At 41.1% G+C, this 24,415-nt stretch overlaps 1 protein-coding gene across 3 annotated transcripts in view; it reads right to left on the bottom strand.

The window, feature by feature from the left end:
- The window catches only part of ELF2 (E74 like ETS transcription factor 2), a 90,629-nt gene that overhangs the window by 52,675 nt on the left and 13,539 nt on the right, over positions 1-24,415 (bottom strand). For all 3 annotated transcript variants that reach the window (XM_088451826.1, XM_088451827.1, XM_088451828.1), the window contains exons 3-4: positions 3,444-3,598; positions 696-861 (exon numbers count right to left, since the gene is read on the bottom strand). In XM_088451826.1, the coding sequence (XP_088307952.1) occupies positions 696-861; positions 3,444-3,518 (241 nt within the window). In that variant the 5' untranslated portion in view covers positions 3,519-3,598. The remainder of the gene's footprint in view (positions 1-695; positions 862-3,443; positions 3,599-24,415) is intronic.

The raw sequence follows: 24,415 nt of genomic DNA, 5'->3' as shown, positions 1-24,415 counted from the left end.
CACAGAGCTGTGCTTCTCAATTACTCCTGTCATTTTTTGGGGGCGACGGTGGTCTGGCCCCTACACTTTCATCCTGGCTCCTAGATTTTAGAAAAAATTGTCAAGCCCTGGTTTAAGGAACATGACAGAGTTCAAGGTGTTGACTTGGCCTCCAAATTAAGCAGATCTCTATCAGATCGAGCATCTTTGGGATGTGCTGCACACAGTCCGAGCCATGGAGGCACCATCTTGCAATATACAGAACGTAAAGGATCTGCTGCTAATGTCTTCGTGCCACCTTCAGAGATCTTGTGGAGTCTATGCCTCAATGGGTCACAGCGGTTTTGGTGGCACGAGGGGGACCTACACAATATGAGGCAGGTGGTTTTAATGTTATGGTTGATCGGTGTACATCTAACATACAATGGGGTAAAAAACAAGAGCAGAATTCATTTACATAACTAAAATAATGTTGTATATTTAAACAAAAAAAAAAAAAAAGTTTCAGGCTCAATGGGACCTAACCATGCTGCACATATGCAATTTTAAAATATCTACAAATTTGGTATGTTTTAGACCTAGATGTCTTTGGGCTCAATTTTATTTTTATAAATAATTTTGTTGCAAGTATTGAGATATACTTGTCTGTACCATTTTCTATCTTAATGCAAGTTGTATAGGTAGTATGCCTGTGTTGTAAAATAGGCGAGACCCACCTATCTCCACGACTTCAGTCTCAATTTCTTGCTCCTCTGCTACATCCTGCATCATGAAGGTCTCATCATCGTACACCAGAATCTGGGCAGCATACCCCTGCTCCAGACGGGCACTGGGAACTGGTTCCACGATGACAGCAGGGTACTCAGTTATCTGAACATCTTCCTGCAAGAATCAAAACAATTTTTTTCTCCAAGTCAGCTTAGCTCTTTTGAGAAAAGATGGTTATACCACAAACTTATCAAATATACAGGGAACATGGGCATGTATAGATACACAAAGGTGTGTATAGATCTCTGTATGTGTGCTTATATAATAATTAGAATATACACATTGATACTAGACAAAGATGCAGCTGCTAATATACCAAAAATGTTAAGTTTAAATGCACACACACAAAAACTTATAAACAATTATCACAAAAAGAAAGTAGCCATCTTGAAAACACCAAGTGTAGACAGTGCTTAGAAATCAGTAAATAACAGAATTAGGAAGCACTTAGTGCAGAGACTTGGTGCAAGTTCATCAATAAAGTACAGTAATGCCAAACTGTGTAACATATAGTAATATATTTATGGCAAATCTGAACTTCACTGTATTATATGCATGGTCTTGTCAGAAGAGAGAACATCCTCACATGCACGAGACCATCCATGGATTGGCAAATCTGCGGCCGTTGCATACTAGCACTTTGCATGTAGATTCAGAGACTCAGTCGCACACAGATATGAAAGTGTCGCTTATCAAATTAATCAGCAGCGGTACTATCTATAAAACCACAGCTAGAAGCTGACAATATGGGAAACGTCTCCCCCTGTCCTATTTAGAAAGCTTCATACGTGTCCCCAATTAACTTTATTAATTTAGATTTTCTTTCAATTTTAAGGTGTCAAAATGTGATGGACTCACTAAAACTCCATAAAAGATGACAATTCTAAACTTGACTAAATACTGTGGGCCTAATTCAGAGCCGGACGCTCTGACCAGAGCGCTCGCTCTGAATCAGGGCCCTCCTACCTAAAAATGGAGCGGCCTCTTGGACGCTCGCATAGCTGTGGGTTACCACCCACAGCTTATGCGAGCGTCCATGATGATGGTCGCGATGGTCAAGACCATCGCGACCATCGGGCTTGCGACGAGACCCTGCGGTAGGGTCTCGTGGCCGCAAGCCCTGGAGTGATTTTGGCTCTATCAGAGCCAAAATCACTCCCACTGACATCACTAGTGATGTCAGTGGGGCTGGACCTAGACGGTAGGCGTTCCCATGGGAACGCCTCCATCTGGCAGCCATGCCCCCGGCACGCCCACCAAAGGGGGCGTGCTGTCAGTCACCATCGACAGCACGCCCCCTTTGGTGCGAGACTCGGAGCGACAGCTTGGCTGTCGCTATGCGGGTCTCGCGCATGCGCACAACGGAGCTCCCTCCATCATGCGCATGCGCATTAGGGCACCATCGACCCGCTTGCGAGCGTCCTACGCTCGCGAGCGGGTCTGAATTAGGCCCTGTGACCCTTGTAACATGTCAAATAGTTTGCTAAGAAGCTGAAAAAGCTGGGTGCTACAAAAGAAGGGAAAACACTAAACACAATATCTAAATGCTCCAAACTTGGAATTTCCACTGTCTGAAACACAATTATAGAAATTCTCAAAATGGCGGTACCCTCATATCACTGGAAAGGACCTGCAGAAGGTTTAGCTGACACTCTGGGGTGGGCCAACATTACATTGCTTACCCGAGAAAAGTTGCCAGCCCAGTGCATCAAGAAGTAGCCGGGAAGGTCTGGGGTTTCAGCCGAGTCGCACCCTGGATGGACCTGTATACAAAATCCAGAGTGCGACCCGGCAATGCAGTGTTAGTAAATATACCCCTTGCTATCTAGAAAATACATTGGTTTGATGCATAGAAAGGGGAAACGGAAGAGACGTCACAGGAACTCAAATGCCTGACAAATCAGCTTTTTTTGACCAATATGAGATACCATCAGGTCACTGTACTAATGATGTGGGAGGAGTTTTACTCCACCGTAGTAAATCATGTGAGATCAACACAGTACAATGTATTGCACCTACATGGTTGAGTACTAAAAGACGGGATGTTAAGTTGTCTTTAAATGTTGGCAAAAGCAAACATCAGTTTCCTTTAGAGAAAATTCCACTTGCTGCACTGAACATTAGGACACATTGGGCAAAATTTATAAGTGGCGGTTTGATGGCGGTTTCTATTCTATTCTAAACCCTGGGGGTTTGGTGGCGGTTTTGCAGCGGTTTCAAAATGACAGTCCTGTTCTATTCTATTCTAAAATGTGTTTTGATGGCAGTTTTGCAGTGGTTTTCGCCATAGTAAATCTGAAGATGGCAAAACCTCTGCCAAACCAGTGTCAATACACATTTTAGAATAGAATAGAACAGGGCCGTCATTTAGAAACTGCTGCAAAACCGCCACCAAACCCCCAGGGTTTAGAACAGAATAGAAACCGCCATCAAAACGCCGGGGTTCAGAACAGAATAGAAACCGCCACTTAGTAGATTTTGGCCATTCTCTCTTTATAAGTTAATCTGCTCTTTGAATGACTGAAGAATAAAGGTCAATACCCAATTATTTATCTATTCTTAAATCATTAAGACCAAAAAAATGTAAATCTTCTTAAAAAATGAAATATATACAATAACTAATTTAAATGGCCGTCAGCAGATACAGCAAACTTTTGCTCTGTTCTTTACTCACATAATTACCACGGACTCCTCACCTGGTCTGGATTTTCCACTCCATTGCTGACAAAGTTTCCTGCCAATCCTCCACCATCCACCACAGCGGAGGTCATGTTGCATCCCCTGAGTCTAACCACAAACAAAGACTGGGCAACTGTCCAAGAAACACTCTGCTTTGGTCTTCAAAATAATCCTGGAAAAGATAACTTTCAATTACAAGGTATTCTGCCATACATCAGGATCATTTCCCTTCACAAATTCAGTTAAACCTTAAACAGATTAAAAAAAAAAAAATAAAGTGGGCAGGTAATTGAAAAAGACTGAAGAGATGTATCAAACCTTCTAGAGAGAAAATTGAGAAGTTGCCCCTAGAAAGCAAGCAATTTCAAGCCATCATTTATTTAGCACAGTCTATGAAATGACAGTTAAAAGCTGATTGGTTGCTATTAGCAACTTCTTCAGTTTATCTCTTTCAAACGTTTGGTAAGTGGAATATACTATATTGACAGCATATTATGAATTTTCATCATAGTTGGCCAGTACTGTTGCACAGTGCATTAATTGTTAGTTGCATTAATTCCGGTCACTATCTGTAGCGTTCCCGCTAAGCTGTTTTAGCGGGACGTGGTGCCCTGCCCTCCTTGTGGAGGGCAAAAAGCGCCCTGCCCTCACAGCTTGCAGGTGCCGTCTTCACCCGCGGGTCGCAGTGTCCCGCGGGTCGGGAAATGTGCGGTGACCCGGTCACTGCCGGAGAGTAGACGCCGTGCGCAGGCGCCAGACATCTCTTCTCCCTGTCGGAAGCGCTTGGGGGCTGCCCGGTGTGTCCGTAGGTGCTGGCACGCCCCCAAGACGGACGAAAAGGGGACGCATCTTATAAACATGCCCCCTTTTCAATGGCCACGTTCACTTTTCGGCCACGCGCACAGAAGTGCCCTCTCAAGCTCCGGCGCCCTGCCTGCCGCCGGAGCTAGAGTGAATACTATATCTGTATGGAGTTTGTATATTCTACCCATGTTTGCATGGGTTTCATATCACACACCAAAGATATACTGCTAAGTTAATTGGCTTCTAACAAACTCTACTGTACGTTTGTTTGGCAGGGAATATAGCATTGTAAGCTCTACTGGGGCAGGGACTGATGTGAATGTAGAAATATTCTCTGCAAAGTGCTTTAAAATTATTGTTTGTGGAAGCAATTAGTATAGAAAGGTGAACACCGAACACGTTTTATAAATTCTGTTTGTGAAATAAAGTTTCATTGGAAGCAAAAAGATATTCGATGTTTTGCTTTCTTGGCAAATTAATTGCTACATCTAAATATTTCACGGATTGTCACAATGGTTGATAATATCATGATAAAATAATTGGCTATGGATTAGACATGCCCGATACATAGACAATTTGTTTTAAAGCATACACATTGCATGCATGACATTCAGAATATGGGTCATTCCATGTCAAGTGGACCGGGGGTCCCCACCTGACCATCTCCACTTTTGATAACATATTACATGAAGGTTGGTATATACGTCAGACTAACTTTGGGAAAATTTTAGTTCACAATATGCAATAGTAACAAAACTAGGACCCTCAAAGTTGTGGTGGGTGCAACTATCCACCTGACATGGAATGGCCCATATATTAGCTGGCACAATGGTAAGTATTTCTGCATCATCTGAAATAAACACTACAGACACAGGGGCTGATTGATCTCCATAAGACTGAGCTAACATATGTCTGTAAGGTGATCCAGTCACTATGTCCACATTCATGTTGGCAACACCAGGAGGTCGACAGTCATGATATCGACATGGTTAAAATGTGGACACATGAAATTACATCAGTTTCCACAAGCTGAATGTCGACATGTTCAATGTTAACACCACGATCGTCTCATGTCCACCTTTTGACCGGCGACATAATATACCAAAACCATCTGAATGGGTTACTGTTATGATATAAGAAACATGTATTTAATTAAAGTTCTAATTACCAATAAACAAAAATTTTCTAAACAATAAATTGTATCAATCTATATTACTTGGTTATGTAAATTATTGGTGCATTGAAAGTCGACTATTTCAGCTTTTATTTGGACCTGCTCCATTTAAAATAAACTGGGCAGCACAGATGGTGTAATGGTAAGCATTACTGCCTCACAGCACTGAGGTCATGGGTTTGATGCCCACCACGGCCCTAACTGTGTGGAGTTTGTATATTCTCCCTGTGCTTGCGTGGGTTCCTCCAGGTACTCCGGTTTCCTCCCACACTCCAAAAATATACCGGTAGGTTAATTGGCTCCCAACACAAATTAACCCTAGTGTGTATGTGTGTGCATGTGGTAGGGAATATAGATTCTAAGCTCTGCTGGGGGCAGGGACTGATGTGAATGGCCAAATATTCTCTGTAAAGCGCTGCAGAATATGTGTGAGCGATATAAATAACTGGTAATAAATAAATAGAAATAAACTACAGTGCAGTTTGTTAAACGTTTATGTAAATAGGAGCAAAGTGCAGCAGCAGAACTCTGTTCAACATTAACTTCATATCCACTCTGTCCCACAAATAATAGACCAGGGAATTAGATAAGCTAAGTCTGCTAACCCAACATGCTGGTCACATAATGGGGGGCATGAATTTCCTAATATCTTACACAATAATCATGATGCCATAATACAGTATTTAGAGAATGGCTACATGATCAGACTATATATGCAAATAAAAAACATTGAAAGAAATTTCTTAACATTAAATATTTTTTAAAGTAAAAAGCCCACAACAATTATGTGACGATACTTCATTCTGGTAAACTTAGCCAGGTCTTCAGACATAAAAAAGCTGCAATGTACACAGATCCTTCCACAGCACTAGTTCAAAATACAGACTTCAAGGTGGAGTGGTATAAAAGAGCGACAAAGTAGACATCGACAGTCAATAGGTCAACAACTGATGGGCGACATGAAATAGGTCGACAGGTACAAAAGGTCAACAGTGCAGAAAATAGACATGGTTAAAAAGATTGACACACAAATGGTCGACAGGGTTATTTTTTTAGGATACTTAATGCTGGGGACACACTGCACAGTCCACTGTGGTCGGCTGATGAACCGCACACAATTGCCGATGGATAGATATATTTGTGCAGCACAACAGACGCGATATGTCTGAACGACGTTGTTCACAGACATATCGCTGGTACACACTGGCTGACAGGCACCAGATATATTGGCCAATCAATTGATCGGCCAATATATCTGTCAGTGTGTACCCAGCTTTAGACTTTTGCTCAGACTGCGGAAAAAAAGGATTTTATCTGTACCTAATCTGTGGTGTTTTCCAGGCCCAGCATTAAATTAGTGTCATCATTAAAAAAATGTTCTGACTGCCTTTTTTTTTTTTTTTTTTTAACTTGTGCCCCTAAATACAAGGCCGTCACAATACACTGCAATATTTTAGGAGAAAAGATTGCTCGACAGTAGATATGGCACAACAACTAAACAATCACTCTCAATAGAAACTTTGCTATGTGCACTTTCAGTCTTGTGTAAGCTCCTATATGTGCTAGCAGTTAAGTAGATGTCCCTTTACATTTCCCACAAGGTATATCAAACTCCCTATAGATGCTTTCTGTAGGCTGTCAATCACCGGCGGCCTCACACTGGCCGACGCACCCACAATATATCGGCAGTTCAATTGAACTGCCGATATGTCAGCCAGTGTGTACACAGCATTAGAATTGTAACACAACTGTAGCACAATGCTTCAATAATAGAATAATAAAAGAGCGCACTCCTAGCCACTGTGATGTCATCATCAGGTGGTGCGGCTGTCCAGTCAGGACATTTTTAAACTGTGCATGCAACTGAAATAATGCAAATACTGGCCAGGAGACTAGTGTCATGTTTATATGGGGAGGAAAGATATTTAAGATCTGTGGGAAGATTTTAAACATGCATTTCATGCAAAGATCAAAATTATTTCCGAGCTGTAAGGGGGGAATTCAATTGATTTGGGAGCCCGTATCTCTTGTATAAAGTGAACGCCAACTATTTAATGGTTTTGGATGCCTATTACTTATCGCAGATTTCTGCTGGCAGCCTCCTAAGGTGCGAGGAGAGATCTGCCCAAAGAAGAGCTTTTGGGTGCCTTAACTGGCACTTTGCACAAGAGAAACAGTTTTCTGTGGCTAATACAGTGCATTTTGGCCGCGAGAAGGAGGCCATTGGTGCGGGGCTGGTCACGTAGACAACTGAATAGCTCTCGACACTTTAGATGGGAGCTACGGACACTCAAAACAACTGAATTCTCCCTAAGAGTCTTCACAATAAAAAAATACAATTACTGCAAGTTTTTGGAGACTCATTCTGGTTCCTATTTTGGATATCTATCATCTTATGGGGCCCATACATCAGCAATCAATTGGGCCAATTCCCTGTTTTGCAGATGATTGTGTAACAAAAAAAATCTGCAATGTTTGGGGTTCACCGATTGCCGATTCTGATCAAAAAGTGATTGGAATCAGTAAATCAGGGTGTCCAACATGTTGGATTTAAACAACCAATCGGGGCTGTAGATTGCTAGTGTAGTGATCAGTCGATTTGCCGACCGTTACTAGTAAAATAATGAGCCTTTCACGATCGGCATATGTATTATTTGCTGAAAATGATCTGCAAATCACTGAAAAATATCTGTGATGTATGATTGTATATTGGTGGATTGAAGACTTGTTAAGTCAAGGGAAAAAAGACCACGGAAAGGGGAGAATTCAATAGCCGCGGGAGGGAGCTCCCGAAGCAATTCAACTCAACGCGGTGTTTGGGCATGCTAAGGATTTCTTCTTGCACCCCCCGCGGGATGCGAGAAGAAATCCGACAAAAGTGCCAGGCACGCAGCTGTTTTTACTGCTTAGTGCGGCGCTAACAGCTGCACGCTGGGCACTTCAGTCAGAGAATGCCGGTTCGCACTCCTAAACACACAGAACCGGCATTCTCCGGACATAACAATTGAATAGCGTCGGGAGCACCCTCCTGGCACTATTCAATTTGCGTTGAATTGCATTCCACCCAATGTTTTTTATTTATGATTGCTGATGTATGGCCTCATTAGTGGAAATGATGAGAAAAAAAGATCAGTAGAAAATTTATAATATAATATATCAAGCACCAAAGGTCACTGAGCTATACAAATGTACATTAGCAATTCATTGTCTTTAACTGTTGCTCTGTAATATGACAAATGTACTATATACTATGCACAATTACACCTGTAAATTTGGTAAGTACTCTTGTAAGCTGGAAAGAATGTAAGCAGTTGTCTCTGATCCACCTCCTTAAGTAGCTCTGAGCGAGTTGTTGCTGTGATGTTTAGGGCTTGCTGTTCAGCAGAATAGTAAGTCTGGGAAGACATGCATAGAAAGCCAAGTCTTCTACAGAGAATAGTACTTCCATTCTGAAAAGTTTATAGGAAAAGTCTTCTTGACATGAAAATAATGAAAACTATTGAAAACATACAGCCTCACTAAAAGGGCTAAACCCATATTGGGCTGGGGGTAAAATCCCCCAGAAAACAGAAAGTAAATGTTTACCTCTCCACTCCAGTAGAGGAATAGCTACCCTGCATTATCATATTTCATTCTCTGGAGAATGACCCATGACTTAAGATGCCAGTATGTTTACAATGTGAGCCCTAAGCATTACAGATACTTATTGGTTCCTGCAGGTAAGGGTTGGTGGCACTCCAGTAGAAGATCCCGGTCAGGAAACAAGTGAGCAGGAGGGATTATTAAGGTAATTAGCATGAATTACAAGTTTTAATGGCCAGTATCATACTGCAACTGATCTGACAAGACTCATTGAGCTCGATTCAATTGAACACGAATTAAATAGCGCCGGGAGGGAGCTCCCGAAGCTATTAAATTCAGCGCGCTGTTAAGGATTTCTTTTCGTATCCATCCAGGGGTGTGAGCAGAAATCCAACAAAAGTACAGTCGCGATGCTGTTTTCTGGCCTTAGTGCTGCGGAAACAGCATCGCGACGGGAAGTTTAGTCGGAGAATTCCCGTTCTTGCGACTAACACCCTGTTTAAGGCGTGAGGGGCGGGAGAACGGGCATTCTCCGACCTAACAGCACGCTGAACTGAATAACTCTGAGAACTCCCTCCCGGCGCTATTTAATTCGCATTCAATTGAATCGAGCCCCATTTGCAGGAAGCATTTGCGAAATAGAGGTTATTGCTGGAAATAATATGCAGGACAGCATCTGTATGTGTCCTTACAATGGAGATTTGTGCAAGCAAATGAAAGTGAAGTGTTTGGGAGTATTGACATGTGGGGAGGTGGGGGGGGATTCAATTAGATGAAAAAGGGTGATAGTCTTGGGCTTTATCGCCCAGGGCTGTTCAATTCAGACCTCATTTTCACCAGAGACACTTTTCAATGCCTGTTAAATTAACATGTGTTAACACCCCTTTAATGAGCATAAACCCATAAGATTTGTGAAAAGTTCACGGACCTATGCATTAACGTGGTCTTTTCACCCGTTAACATTCTACTTAATGGGAATTTATTTTTTCCGATAAAAAATCCCCATTAAGTACAGCCTGCGGGCTGCCTTCAGGGCTAAATGAATAGCCCCGGGGTAACAATTAGCACGTGGTAAATTACCGCAACTAATTGAATTCCCCCTTAACCTAGCAATGTGATTAAAACAAAAATATACATGCATTTTTAGTTTTACTTTTGAATATGCAACAGAATGCAGAAATGTAGGCACCTATGAATGATTGTGATAGAAGCCTCACACACACAGTATTATACTATGACTGGATACGCTACAGCTACACATACTGAAATGTCATTTATCTAGCTAATCACTGGTACGCTGCTGAGAGGGCACACAATACATGAATATAAGCTGGAAGTAGCAATAAGTGTCATACAAAAAGAGCCCCAGGTTGTCTGTGTTCCTGTTTCTAAGGATGTCTCAAGAAGAGATTATAAATAAACAACCCCACACAGAAGGCATTGAATTAATACCATAAGGGTTCTTAGCCAAACAGGTCCAATTCATTAGTCACATAACAAACAAACTCTGGGCTGGCAGCCGCAACTATAGCTTTCACAAATAAAGCAAAGGGCTTCTACAATTGTGCAGAAGCTATAATGCGCACCCTTTTTAAAATTGTGCTGTACCTCAAGCAATATTTTAACCTCTTAAGCGGAGTACACATTAGACCTGTATATCCGGCCAACGGTAGACGCGACGGAACGACATATCGTGCAGTCTGTACACACCACGCGATCTGGTGAACGACAGCACGATATGTCGTTCCTCCCGCCGCGTCCTAATGCATGGGGTTGTCAGTCAGGTCTTCAGATTGGCCTGCATGTATGGCAGATCTGAAGATGCGACGGACGACCCGCGGGAGCGCGCAATTGTGCATACACATTTGACGATTTGTTGTTTCGATCCGTCGGAAATCTGCAAATTGTTGTGCTTGAAAAAAATCCTGTTAGCTGCAGCCTGCTGCTTTCGACGCTGACTGAATAGTCCCAGGAAATCAATTAGCCAGAGGTAAATCACAGCTACATTTTGACTGCGAATATTTCTGAGAATCAACAGACAGACAACAATGAGTTTACCTCTACTTTCACAGTCACTTCCACAGTTTAGGTCAAGGGTGGGCCCTCCAGCTGTTGTTGGACTACAAATCCCAGCAAGCCTTGCAACTTGCAGTTTTAGCATGGCCAAATAGCAAAACTGTGGCAGGGCATGCTGCGATGTGTAGTTCTACAACAGCTGGGGGGGGCACTTATTGCCCCCCTCCCCTAGTTTAGCTGCATACCATAACCACTGGAGGTCAAATTTACAAATATTGCAAAACAAGTTAAATGCACTCAAATGGCTCCGACACTAAAACTAATTGTTCCAAGTGATTCCACGCATACTTACATTTTTAGATGCTTTTAACTTGTGTTGTGGTGCACTTGATCAAATGTTCAATTTCTGTGACTTTGCTGAGTTTTATAAAAGCATAAACCCTGCCTGATGCATACAGAAACATTTTAACCCTTCCGCATATAGTCAAACACACCAAGGTAAACCTTTAAACAATTATGAAGTATAGTTCTATACTACTACGATCACCATGTGGTCTTTGGACTGAACTCTAATAGAGTTAATACTAGAAAGAATAAATCTACATCCTTGAACACTGCCAGTATTTTTAGAATTTACAATATGGACCATTGTTGGAACCTGGCCTTGCTCCACTTAGGCAGGCAGATGTGTAGGGGCTGTGTGTGTGAGTAATGAGCACTGTGCAGCCATCCATGTCCTAGCTTACTGTGTACTTTTGCTTACACTCCCCATCTAGATTGTTGCTGGGCAACCAATAATCTTCCTGTTAGGCTGAATGTTTCTGCTGTCTCCTGTCAGATTACAACAATAAATGGCAGCAGGACAGGGAGGTTCAGGAAGTTTAGAAATTCAATTTCATTACAGCAACATGGCTAGACACAGGATTGAAATATACAATATTTGCATTATTTGGAGGATTTATGCTTTTGAAATGACTGTATGATAGCATGAACACGTGGTCAATAAACTCCTGTAATTAAACCATAATAAAATCATATCCAAATGTCTGCTGAGGATTTTGAAGACACAATGGGGTCTATGTACTAATAATCGCGGTACTGCCGCGATTATTATTATGTACCTAACTTGCTTGGGATATTTTAATTTTTAACAAAACTATCCCGGCTATGTACTATGGGGAACTCGCAAGGACAGCGGTTGTTGTAACCGCTGTCCCCGCTAATTACATCACCGGCATTTTGGAGAAGACTTTCACAGTAGTGAAAGACACCGCGCATGCACACAGCGTCAGCTTGCGGGGACGGCCAGGAGCCGCGGGGGAGAGATCGAAAGATCTCTCTCCTGCCTCTAGAGCCCCCATTGGCTTCTAGTAGTTTACGCCATATGTAAGAAATCTGACTGGCCTGGTCGCACTGGCCCCAATGTCACACATATCCCATGCTGTTAGGTTACAACCCCAAGATAACGGTGAGCAGATTATCACATTAGATTGACATAAGTCCGGGAAGCCAAAAAACAATAACAGAAAAGATATTGGCTAATACTGATATATTGGGGAGCTCTGCAATATTTACTAGCAGTGGTCCCATGTTCCCCATCAGGACAGCTTTGCCCTGTCCGGATGGCAGCTGGGTAGTCCCGGACACTGCTGCCCGGTATAGCAGGACAATGGAGAACAGGACCAGCCACAGGGTGCACACCATGCAAATGCTGTTTTTAGGAGAGGGGAACAGGACAGGGGGCAGTTCAGTACGTTGGAAGTACTGATTACACTCTCTGATGCATGACAATAACCCATGATGCGTGGTCACATCCTTTTTCTTCTGTCTATATAGTCCTTGTCCAAATTCCCCAACAGTAAATGTTGTGAGGTGCGATACAAGAACATTTTTACACACTCACAACTGTTAGATTATTAAAAGTTCTTGTCAAATATACACCAATTAAATTAATTAAAAACTACAATGGTCAGTTGGATTAAACAGCTTTAACCTATGTTACATAACATAGGACACTTACATTATGACTGATACTACCGATTACTATGGTAAGGAAGGAAACACAACAAACTTAGGACAAAACTAATATAAAACTGCTTCCTATCTATAAATTAATAGCAGAAGGACAACTTATTTTGAGTGACATTTCTATGTTGTCGTTGTCTGAGCAGGATACATTATATACCAAAATTAAAGGTGTTGGTCCGTAGATTTGCAGAAAAATATTAAGTGTTGTAATTGGTTGCTTCATTTCGGAGTTGTGTGGCAAAACGTCCGCCCGCCATGTACAATGCATCACCATTGTGCTCTGGAACATGTGACAGATGGTGATCTCTCCCTGTGCACCTGCTGGGTGACCTGGAACGTGTGACAGTATGGCTATCACACCTAACCCCTGGTCCATACTCTGAACATCTCTGCTGAATACAGATAAGCACTTTCTGAAAAGTAATTTTCTGTATATGTGTTGTATGTTAATAAATGTATAAATATACTACACTATGAGTGCATATATTTCCATTATGTGCATGTGACCATTGGAAGAAACAGATTACCACATACTCAGAGGGAAGTGGAGGCAAGGGATATATTTTTCTTCCAGGACCTCTGGACAAAGCAAAATCACTATGTGCATGATCTGATATTATATATGGTACGCATATTTATTACCCTTCACCTGAATTTATTTATTTAAATAATACACTATGAGGCGGTTGTTTCTCACCTGTTGTCTTACATAATCTTTTTGGGACTCTACAACAACGGTCTCATTGGAGAAACAGAAAGCTGCCACCGTGAACACGGGAGTGTATAGTGGAAAGAAAACCTACAAGGGTTAATTCTTTGTACATTTAGCATTGGTATAGCGCTGTTATCAGTATCTTTTTCTTAAATTATATATATATATATATATATATATATATATATTTATATATATATCGGAGCTGGACCGGCACTCTTGTTCATGTAACAAACTGCTTAAGTGCCCTCTGTAAGTAATTCAGACTGAATAAAGAAAAGCTGCGGCACTCCAAGACTGATGCAGAAATAGTCTATATTGGCATAATAAACCATCGATTATGCCAATTTAGCTTATTTTTCCATCAGTCTTGCAGTGCCGCAGTTTTCTTATTTTTCAGTATAATAAATCGATCAATTAGATAGATAGATAGATAGATAGATAGATAGATAGATAGATAGATAGATAGATAGATAAAGAACAAACTTGGTGCCTTATGTAAATCGCTACCTAAAATGAAAAATAATTAGATATCAAACATGTACTCTCTATGAACTTTAGGTGGCCTCTGGATATCAGTAAAGTGCAAGGGCGAGTCACACAAAAAGATACAATATGAATAGTAAAGAATACCAGCGCCTACTAGTGCTTAATATTTGAAGTAAAGTGCAAAAATCATAAAAACAAACAATCGCTCAACTTCAGGCTTTCTGGTCTTCGGACCTCTCATAGGTCCACAAGATGATACAGGCAAAAGATGGAAAAAAGGAAAGACAATTATAACACGTACATTTAGCATAAGGTGATATTAACACCTGGGGTTTGCATAGAGACTATGGGCCCGATTCAGAGATTGTTTGCCATTGTACAAGCCGCACTGCGCATGCGCTGCGATCGCATTGCGATTACGGGCGCACATAGGAATATATCGCAGTGATTGACAAGTTGTCAGCGTTTGGGGGTGGCAACGGGGTGGTCAGAACAAGGCAGATGTGTCTGACCGTTTAAAAGCAGTTACATGAGCGTACATAAATTAGCCCTTGCAGTCTTCTATGCAACAAGTCCTCTGCGCGAGAGAGGTGCTGCCAAATCTGCGGCTGGTCAGACTTTCTGCAAGGGCAAGATGGCCGCTCGACCTGCGTCGATGTTACCGATATTTACGCAAGTATGTCGTCACAAGCAGATAACAAGGCAGCAGTGGGCGTCTTTATGCTCGGGTGAGCTTTACAAACATTAGATTATTTCCATCTCTGAATCAGGCCCTATGTCCCAATATATTATATACCCACTGCAAGATATTTCAGGTTTAAAAATGAAATACATTTAATACACAAAATTACATGTTCAGGCGGCGAGCAGAAATGCTGGCATCTGTTAGTGTTCGCACAGAGCAACAATTGAATTGCTCTGTCGGGTGCCCAGCACTGAGACAGCTACAGGCACGGACAACTGAATCGCCCCTTTAGAACAACATTGCTTGTGCATGGTGATAAATTTAAGTTCCTGGTATAATCCAGTTTAAAACACCAGAGACCGGCACCACAACACTTTACATTTTTTATAAACAGATTTATTGAAATATCCCAAAAAAAAAAAAAAAAAAGTAAAAAAATGTAAGCGCTACTTATCGTTGAGGCCATCACTACAATATGCCCAATCCTGCTTTGTTCCATAGCAATAACAATCCTCTCATGGCATAACTGCCCCTTGACAAAGGTGCCTGGACTGCACTGAAACGGCTGTCAGGACACTGCTCTGCAGGATGACTGGTTATACACACACCTACATTTGGATAAGTGTACCCTTGTGTCTATGTCATACCTGTCTATTCAATATTTTTATATGCAACATACTAGTGATGTTTTATATCTGACTGGATGATATAAAGAAATGACCGTACTCTCAACCAAAAGCTTGATACATGGTGCAAAATCCATAAATAAATCTTTACCTGTCCCATCACTCCTTGATTGATCAGCACATGTGTTGTACTTTCAAAGCGAAAACCCACAATTATTAGAAAATGTGCAAAAAACAATACAGTATGATGAAAATTATGTTGATTTTCATCATGCCTGAGGAAAATCTACATGACTGAAACAGTCGGTGGGCTTGCTATATCTATATTTTTTTATTTTTCTTTAAAAAAAAAAACAATTTTTTTAAAAACACATACTCATAGGGGGCGATTCAACGGCCCCATAGTATAGGATAGAAAAAACTTGCAAACATAATGTAACCTTACAGAGCTCCACACTCCACTAACAAAAAAAAAAGGAAAGATTGAGAGAATTGCTGCTTCTCAGGGATGAATGTCACGCATACATACGTGATCATTACGTGCTGTCTTATACCTAGACATTGAATGGGGCATGGGTAAACAATTAATGAGCAGGGGGACCCATGGATAGTGTAGTAAAAGACAGCATTTTTTGGGGGGGGGGTTTAAATGTGATTAAAGTAACTTATAGGCATTACGATCTATGTGGCAGAAAAACACCTTATCAAAAAAGCCATAAGTGTGATACTCTAACAATAGCCCTTTTATAATGAGCGTTAAAAAGGATCTGTGTGACAGTGTCTGCTCATATACAATGCATTTCATCTGGTGTGCGCTAGGCCTACAATGCAGCTATCAGTGAGGAAGTGTGACATCCTCTCCATCTTACTCACAGACATGATGGGGGCTTAATTTGGGAGAATAAGTGATGTACCCTCAATGTGGAGCTTTGATATTATGTAGTAATAGTATTATAGTCCGTATAAAATATATATTTGTGAACACTAGTAAATTATAATAAGCTGTATCAAATAAAATTTTTATATTCTTGCTAAAAAGCATATGGTTATTAAGAACACTAGTAATAATACTCATGTGGCTGGAGTAAAAAATAATTTACACAAAACATGTATAATTCACCAAATGTATTTTGCTAATAAGGTTTAAGTTAAAGCACTGTCCATTCTGCTTATAGAAATGTACAGTACAACTGCTATGCAGGCAGTCCTCTTATAGTGTGTATCTGGAACAGCAGCAGCTGCCAGGAAGCCAACAGGAAATGCAATGACTTCAGCAGAGCGGAAACCTTTCCTGCGCTGGTGCTGGAGCCACTTACACTCCAGAACAGTAAACTGCAGCTCCGAAACCTAAACTGCTGTTCTAGGACTACCCATTACAATATATTTATAATACTTGCACACATTTTTGTTCATTGTACAGACTGTAATCCATCTTTGACAGTTACATAGCAATGCGACACTTCAGTAAACACATTATGTAATCGTGCACAATGTAAATAGGAACAACGGAGCTTATATCACTGCTAAGCCATAATACACACACTGGGCAGGATTAGAGAAGTATAAATGTATGGCAGACCGCCAAATTACTTATTAATGCTTGTGTAGAAGTATAAATACATTTTACAGTCATATTTTCCATGAAAACCTTTTTCCTATGTTGTTATCCATACACAAATGTTTTCATAGGTTATCCAATGACAAATGCAGTTTGCCAACATCACAAGAGAACTTATTTGCCAGGTCATTTGGGGTGAATGTCCCCTTTGGCAAAACCATCTACCTTAGCCAGCATACTGATAACATAACTGCAAGTCCCAGAGCATATAATACTCAGTTATACTTACACAAGCTTTGAAGGACCTAGAACTAAATGGCATTTCAAGATTATGTAAATCTTTGCAAGCAAATCAATAAAAGGGCTATATTTCTGTTATAAGTAAGTGGTTGTGGGCTAAATTCTATTCCAAAACATGTCCAGCAACAGAGTCTATTCAGCTAGGAATCCGCATGATTTATCGGCGGACAGGATGACGGCGGTAAGAAGACTGACAGCAGCATCCTGATGTTGAGAATCGCGATAGGTGCCGGTAAGTAGCTCAACCCTCCCCCGGTCAGTAACTAACTCTACCCCACCCCAGTAGGTCCCTATACCTAACCTATCCTCATCCCCAGCCTGTAACTCGCATACTTACCTTTACGTGATGCCGATGTCAGTGTCTTGATCCATTCGGGCTATTTCACACCCGCCAGTTTCCACATGTATTCATTTTAATTAAGCATGAAAACAGATGGGTCCTTTCAGACGACACGGAACAGTCGCCATGTTACAGCTGGGAATATCCACTGATTAGGACGGCTGCTGTCCACGGTTTCAATGTTAAATATTGGGGGGAAAAAAAAACGTCAAAACCATAACACGGCACAAAACCGTTGTGTGAAAGGAAAATATCCACATGAAATAAAAACGCCCTGATTTTGGCCGACCAGTGAAAACCGGCGGGTGTAAAATAGCACGTCAGGATGCATTCCGACGGGCGTCGGTATCGTGACTGGATCCCATTCAACTAAATGCAGTAAAAAAAAAAAATCAAAGATGATGTAATAATAATATTATTTAATACAATACATATAAACTGCTCTGGAACACATACAAACATACGCCACTTGTAAAGGAGATCCAGATGAGCGAAGACTACTTACACACAGCTGCTTGCTACCAGTGTATACTCTGCTTCGATCACTCAGGACACTCACACAGGCAACACGCTCACTCTGCTCTGGTGCTTCTAGCACACACTGGTCGGTATATCAGCAGTTTGTTGCATCAGTTGAGTGTGCTGGAAGCACCAGAGCAGAGAGTGACACTCCAGGCAGGAACTGCACAGGTTATGACAGGTGCAGGGTGCTAGAATGAAGACCACTTAGAATTACTCTGCAGTTTAAAAAAGTAAGGGAAGTCTTTCTCCTATTAGAACTCAATAGCATTTTTCATTATTGGAGAGATTGAGGCAGCCTGCATTATTATTTATTAACCATTATTTATACAGTGTCTACATATTACAAATATTTACTCATCCACCTGCCAATGTGAATATTTCCTACCAAACACATGCACAAACACGTTCACACGTCTGTCGGAAGTCAACTAACAAACCTGTATGGATTTGGAATATGTGAGGAGACCAACGCAAGCACATGGAGTACATACAAACTCAGCACAGAAAGGACCTAGTTGGAATCAAACTCATGACTCTAGTGCTGTGAGGCAGTAATGCTGATAGAACCAGCTGCCTTGGCTTACCCACTCTCCAATGGGGGATGCGAGGAGAAATCCGACAAAAGTGCCGGCCGTGGTGCCGTTTGCCGGCTTAGCGCGGCCAGCACTTTAGTCTGAGAATGCCGGTTCTCGCAACTAAACACCCAGGTTAAGTCGCGAGAAACGGCATTCTCAGACTTAACAGCATACTGAATTGAATAGCTCTGGGAGCTCCCTCCCGAGGCTATTCAGCATCACACCAAATTGAATTCTGCTGATGCAGTCTCTTTCTATAACAATACAGTCACTTAAGCCCTAAACAATGGAGTAAACAGTGTCAACTCTTTACATTGCAGAACTGCCAGTCAGGAAATATTAGATCAGAGGTTCCCAAACGCAGTCCCTGAAGACACCCCATTAGTCCAGGTTTTAAAAATATCCATGATTGACCATAGGTGATTTAATTAGTACCTCCGTCAAATTGATTTAACCACCTGTGCTCAACCATGGAGCTCTCTAATGGTGCATACACACGGGACGATCGTCAAAGATAACTATATCGTTAAATGATCTCCCGGGTGTGCTGGATGATCGATATCGATCATCCAGCACACCACGAACCCACCAACGATGGCCAATGACCCTAGATCAACGATCGTGGGTCCCTATAGTAACCTGCATGCGCACAGGCGATGGACGATAACGATATGAACGACAGTTATCGTTCATATCGTCCATTTTAATCATACCGTGTACGCACCATAAAGCCTGAACTGTTGAGGTGCCTTGAGGACCGCATTTGGTTCCAGATACCCAATTTGGCTTAAATTAAAGAACAAAGCACAACACAAGCCCTCACACTTTTCACAGTAGGTTTTTTTTTTTAAATGCAGATAGTTATTAAGGCAGTGTGATTAGTGCTAAAAGCACCTGCAAATTACTTGCAGTTTAGGTTAAAAAGTCAGACTACATCTTAAAACATTTTCTTGCTGTACCTATATGTAACAAGAAAAAAAGGAAAGGGGGGTGTTTTTTTTGTTTAGGATGACCCAACCCTTTCATGCACCTGGAGAGCATTGCCAAATTGATTTGAGCAGCTTCCACTTTGTTATGTACCTATATGTATTAAATACTCCATTCACTATCCACATTTATGCTTTATTTTTGTTAAAATGCATTGGAACATATAGAGGAGTTATATGAGGACTCGTGTGTGCACAGGTTGCAGTTATTCATCCTTTGTTATAGAGCTAATCATTGCCTCTCTCCTCCATCTGCTGGAGGGAATATGAAATACAGCACAGGTGACTTAAACCCGGTTCTTTGCCATTTACAATTTAATGTTTTGCAAATTGCACCTAGTGACTAATGGACACTTTTGGAATAAAATGATGGCTAATAGTTTTGGGTCATGTTTTGCTTGTTGTAGTCTGTATCTAATCTAAAATCCACTGGACCAAACTTCCTGAATACCGTAATTTACAAAATCCCTAAAACATACATAAACCAGCATCCTGGATATGAACACACAATATTTAGGCCCCCATACATCTACGACGGATCGTCGTGATGTAGCGATCCTGCAACCCGGCATCGCAGAATCGCTGAAGTCCACCATGTTGGATTTCACAGATATGCCGATCACGATCAAAATATGATAGTGATTGGCAGATGTAGAATTTCACCGATCCTACAACTGATCGAGGAACATCGATGGTCGTCGGTCAGCATTTCTGATCCCATCGCTACATCGCGACGATCTGTCGCAGATGTATGGGGGCATTTAGTTGGGAGCTATGAATAGGTCAGTAATTTGACAATGGTACTACAGGGCTTGTTAAATAACACACTATGAAGAAGTCCAAGTGAATAGAGAATTACTCCAATAAGCTCTGTATATCAAAAATAATCACATAAAATATAAAGTAAGGTTTACGGTCTGTTAGAAAACAGGAGGCTTTAGTAAAATACAATATTTAATACATGTATCACATAAAAATTATAAAACAGAAAAATGTTAATAGCAAAGAAAAAAAAGTATCACAAATAGCTCTTGTCTAATGGAAATAGCTAATAAATAGCAAAAGTATTATATAATACATATGTACAGTCTCTTTGACTGACTGAGGTTCCAACTTTGATAGTTAATTGATAGTCACTGTTTTGCAACAATATTGTGCATGTGTCAAGTTCCACAGATTAATATCAAGACAGCAGACCTCCGCTGATGTAAATAAAATACTTTCACTACTGGCGTCCCAGTGTGAGAGTAGTGTCTGCACTGACAGGTGGTATTCAAGTGTGCAAAGTCATTTAGAGAAATAAAAGGAACCTTTATGTGTCCTGTCAATGCTGATTATCCGTCCTGGCTCTGCCCGTCTCCGGCTGTGTGAAGCCGCGATTGAAAGTCAACGGGTTGCCATATGCAGGAAGGCGGTGTACTGCATCGGGTAAGCGTTCCATCTGTCGTAGGGCTTTGTGTGTCCTGTCAGCAGCGATTATCCATCCTGACTCTGCCCGTCTCCAGCTGTATGAAGCCACGATTGAAAGTGAACGGGTTGCCGTATGCAGGAAGGCGGTATACTGCAGCGGGTGAGCGGCCCGTCAGTCGGAGGGCTGGTTGGAAGGTAACAGTGCGCAAACAGTGAAGACAATGAAGGAACCTCGTCTACCTGGATGACAACACGTTTCGTCCCTTTTAGATCACTGGCATTTTCTCAGGACTGAGCGGAGGTCTGCTGTCTTGATATTTATCTGTGGAACTTCACACATGCATCAAAAAAAAAAAAAAAAAACATATCCCGCACAGGAATATTAACCACTATTATATTTCACACCTGTAGGTAGAACCAGCAATGGATACCATATATATCATATCTTGTTTAAACACTATATCATAAGTTTTTTATCTAATGTGCTGGAGGTGCTCCCTGGAATTGAGTATCTAGAACTCAAAAATAACAATAATTGGAATAACCAATCATCAGTATAGCGATTCCTTCGTGGGGCACTCTTTTTTTTTTGTACATAAATGAATTATTAGTATGATTAAAAATTAGCTTTTAATATTATTCCAATAAAAAAATAGGGATTTTTTGTGCTCACCTATAAAAATATCTAATCGAGCTCCCTTAGCTAACTACATCAGGAGCTTATAAAAACATAGCCGTGTCTATATTGAGAATAAGCATAAAGTGTGTGGTGACTATGCTTATTTTAATTCATATATCCTTATAACTCCTAATGGGTATATAATAGCAGGGTCAGGCACAGTTCATTTAAAGCATAAATAATAAATAACTCATAAATTACAACTGTTTTTAATTACGTAGTGGTACCCACTCGGTCAAAAGTGATAGATGTATACATTTAGTGTGACAATACCATATCTGCTGAGTATCATCCTAAGGTCATACACCATGAGTGACCAAACACATATGCAAATGAACCCAGTCTTACAAAAAATTTAATCCTATTGCCGGGTTGCCTAGATGTTACAATAATGAATAGATACACATGAAGTGCTGGCAGAGTACTCTCAAGATAATCAAAGACCTCTCTGTAGGCATGAATAATATCCTAAATAACATAGGAATATTTTATCTCAGGATAACAATCCCGGATAACATACATAAATAGTATAACATTCTTCATGCAGATAATATTATAATGTGTCACATAATCCCATAAAAATCCAGGATAGTGAATAGTAAGTACGGAGTGCAAGTACATGGTCCCCTCTGCTCTCCAGTGTCTTCTGTGAGCGGACACCGGGATGAGAGAGGGACCAGGAATGAATCCAATAGCAAATAAAGGAAGGAGTGGGGGACGCCGATCCATAAGTGGTGTTAGGCAGTTTCTGTTGCAGCTATTCAATTCACCGCGCTGTTTGGGCACGCTAAGGATTTCTTCTCGCACCCTCTGGGGATGCGAGGAGAAGTCCGACCAAAGTGGTGGTCGCGCAGCTGTTTGGAGCGAAAAGCCCATTGATGTACTTTTCGCCGTCATCAGAGGTCTTCCCGTCTAAAAGGTATCGCGCTCGTCCCCACGTATCCCCGTATTCAATTCCAAATCGGCGAAAACGTGACCTGGCGAAAAGTCCTGTCTTTTTTTGGGAAATCAGCCTGACACCCCCCTAAAGCTGCTCTGACATGGGGGTTCACTATGGGTACCCCCGAATAGGCCTGCTAAAAGGTATATAGGGGTCTTTAAAATGGTCTTAATAGGTGCTATTTAGCGTCTTTCAGCAAGTGGTGAAGAATAGTATTTTGCACAGTTTTTTGGGGAAAAATAAGTAGTCCTATCAAATTTGTGGTACAGGAAAATGGATGCAAGCATATTTAAATATCGCTAAAGTCAAATGCGCAAAAAAATGCACCTTCAGCAAACATCAACAAAACATCTCCCCCATACTTGCAGACCCCCCTCCAAAGGCTATTTCGCTAGTTTTAAAATTTGTACCCCCACTTTGAACTTTTTCGCCCACATTTTCAAAGTGCTTTTTTGGGGTGTTCTTTGTGTTTTGTTTTGTTTTTATGAGTTTTGTTACGCAGTTAGCGTCAAGGGGGGTGTACAAAGGGTGCAGAGGGGTTTCCGCACCTCTGCATCCCAAAACTGCAATTCAGCACTTTTTTCGGGTATTCTTTTTGGTCTATTACATTGCATTGCGTTTTCGCACCGGCAAAAGGGCGCTACAATTGAATATGGGGATAAGTGAAATCGGGGAAAATTACGTCATCTGCTAAAAAGTTTCGCCAAGAACGGCTTTTCGCTCCAAATTGAATACGGCCCTAAGTATTTGGAGACTGTTGATGTGCGTTATGCCGGAACTGTTGGGAAGTGACATCACTGGCCCTGGTGGGAAGAGTCAGAGTTCACACAAACTGTCATTCAGTGGAAACACAATGACATCATTTTTATCAGCGGTTGATTATATTATAAAGAATAAATGTTATGATTTCCAGACACAGGCTGATCCTGAATTTTGCCACATATGGGTGTTCCAAATATATAAAATCAAGAAACTCATGACAAGCAGCCAATAACCTAATTTACATGGTGACCACACATACAGACTGGACATCTTCCAACTAATGGAGCGTACACACGGTCAGATTTGTCAGACTTGTCAGATTTGTCAGATGAACGACTGAACGATTAAACGATTTGAACGATTTGGACGATTTGACCAAAGTTTTGAACGATTTGAACGATTTGAACGATTTTTAACTGCATTAAAATGAATGGAATCGTCCAAGTCTGACTGCAAACCCATCAGATGTCAGATATCGTTATCTGACAAACGGGAACGCGCATCGTTGATCGTCCATCGTTCAGGCATGTCAGATATGAACGATTTTCCATCAGATATGAACAACTGAACGATTTTTAAATCGTTATCGTCCATATCTGAAGAAAAAATCTGATCGTGTGTATGCACCATAACTGCAGACAAACCAATAATAATCAGAGTAATGGACTTCATATCATTATCAGACATCAAACATTTTCGGCTAGCATTAGTAATAGCTTTTCATGATCCCGTTTTGTTTTTTGTTTTTAAACATAAAACTAAAATACAAATTGAAGTATTTGGCAATGATCAGATCAATTT

The sequence above is a fragment of the Taudactylus pleione genome, unplaced genomic scaffold (assembly GCF_031769625.1).
Source record: "Taudactylus pleione unplaced genomic scaffold, aTauple2 ptg000028l, whole genome shotgun sequence".
In the NCBI taxonomy this organism is placed as follows: Eukaryota; Metazoa; Chordata; class Amphibia; order Anura; family Myobatrachidae; genus Taudactylus; species Taudactylus pleione.
The sequence above is the reverse complement of the archived record's forward strand: the minus strand, read 5'-3'. Positions and strand labels throughout refer to the sequence as shown.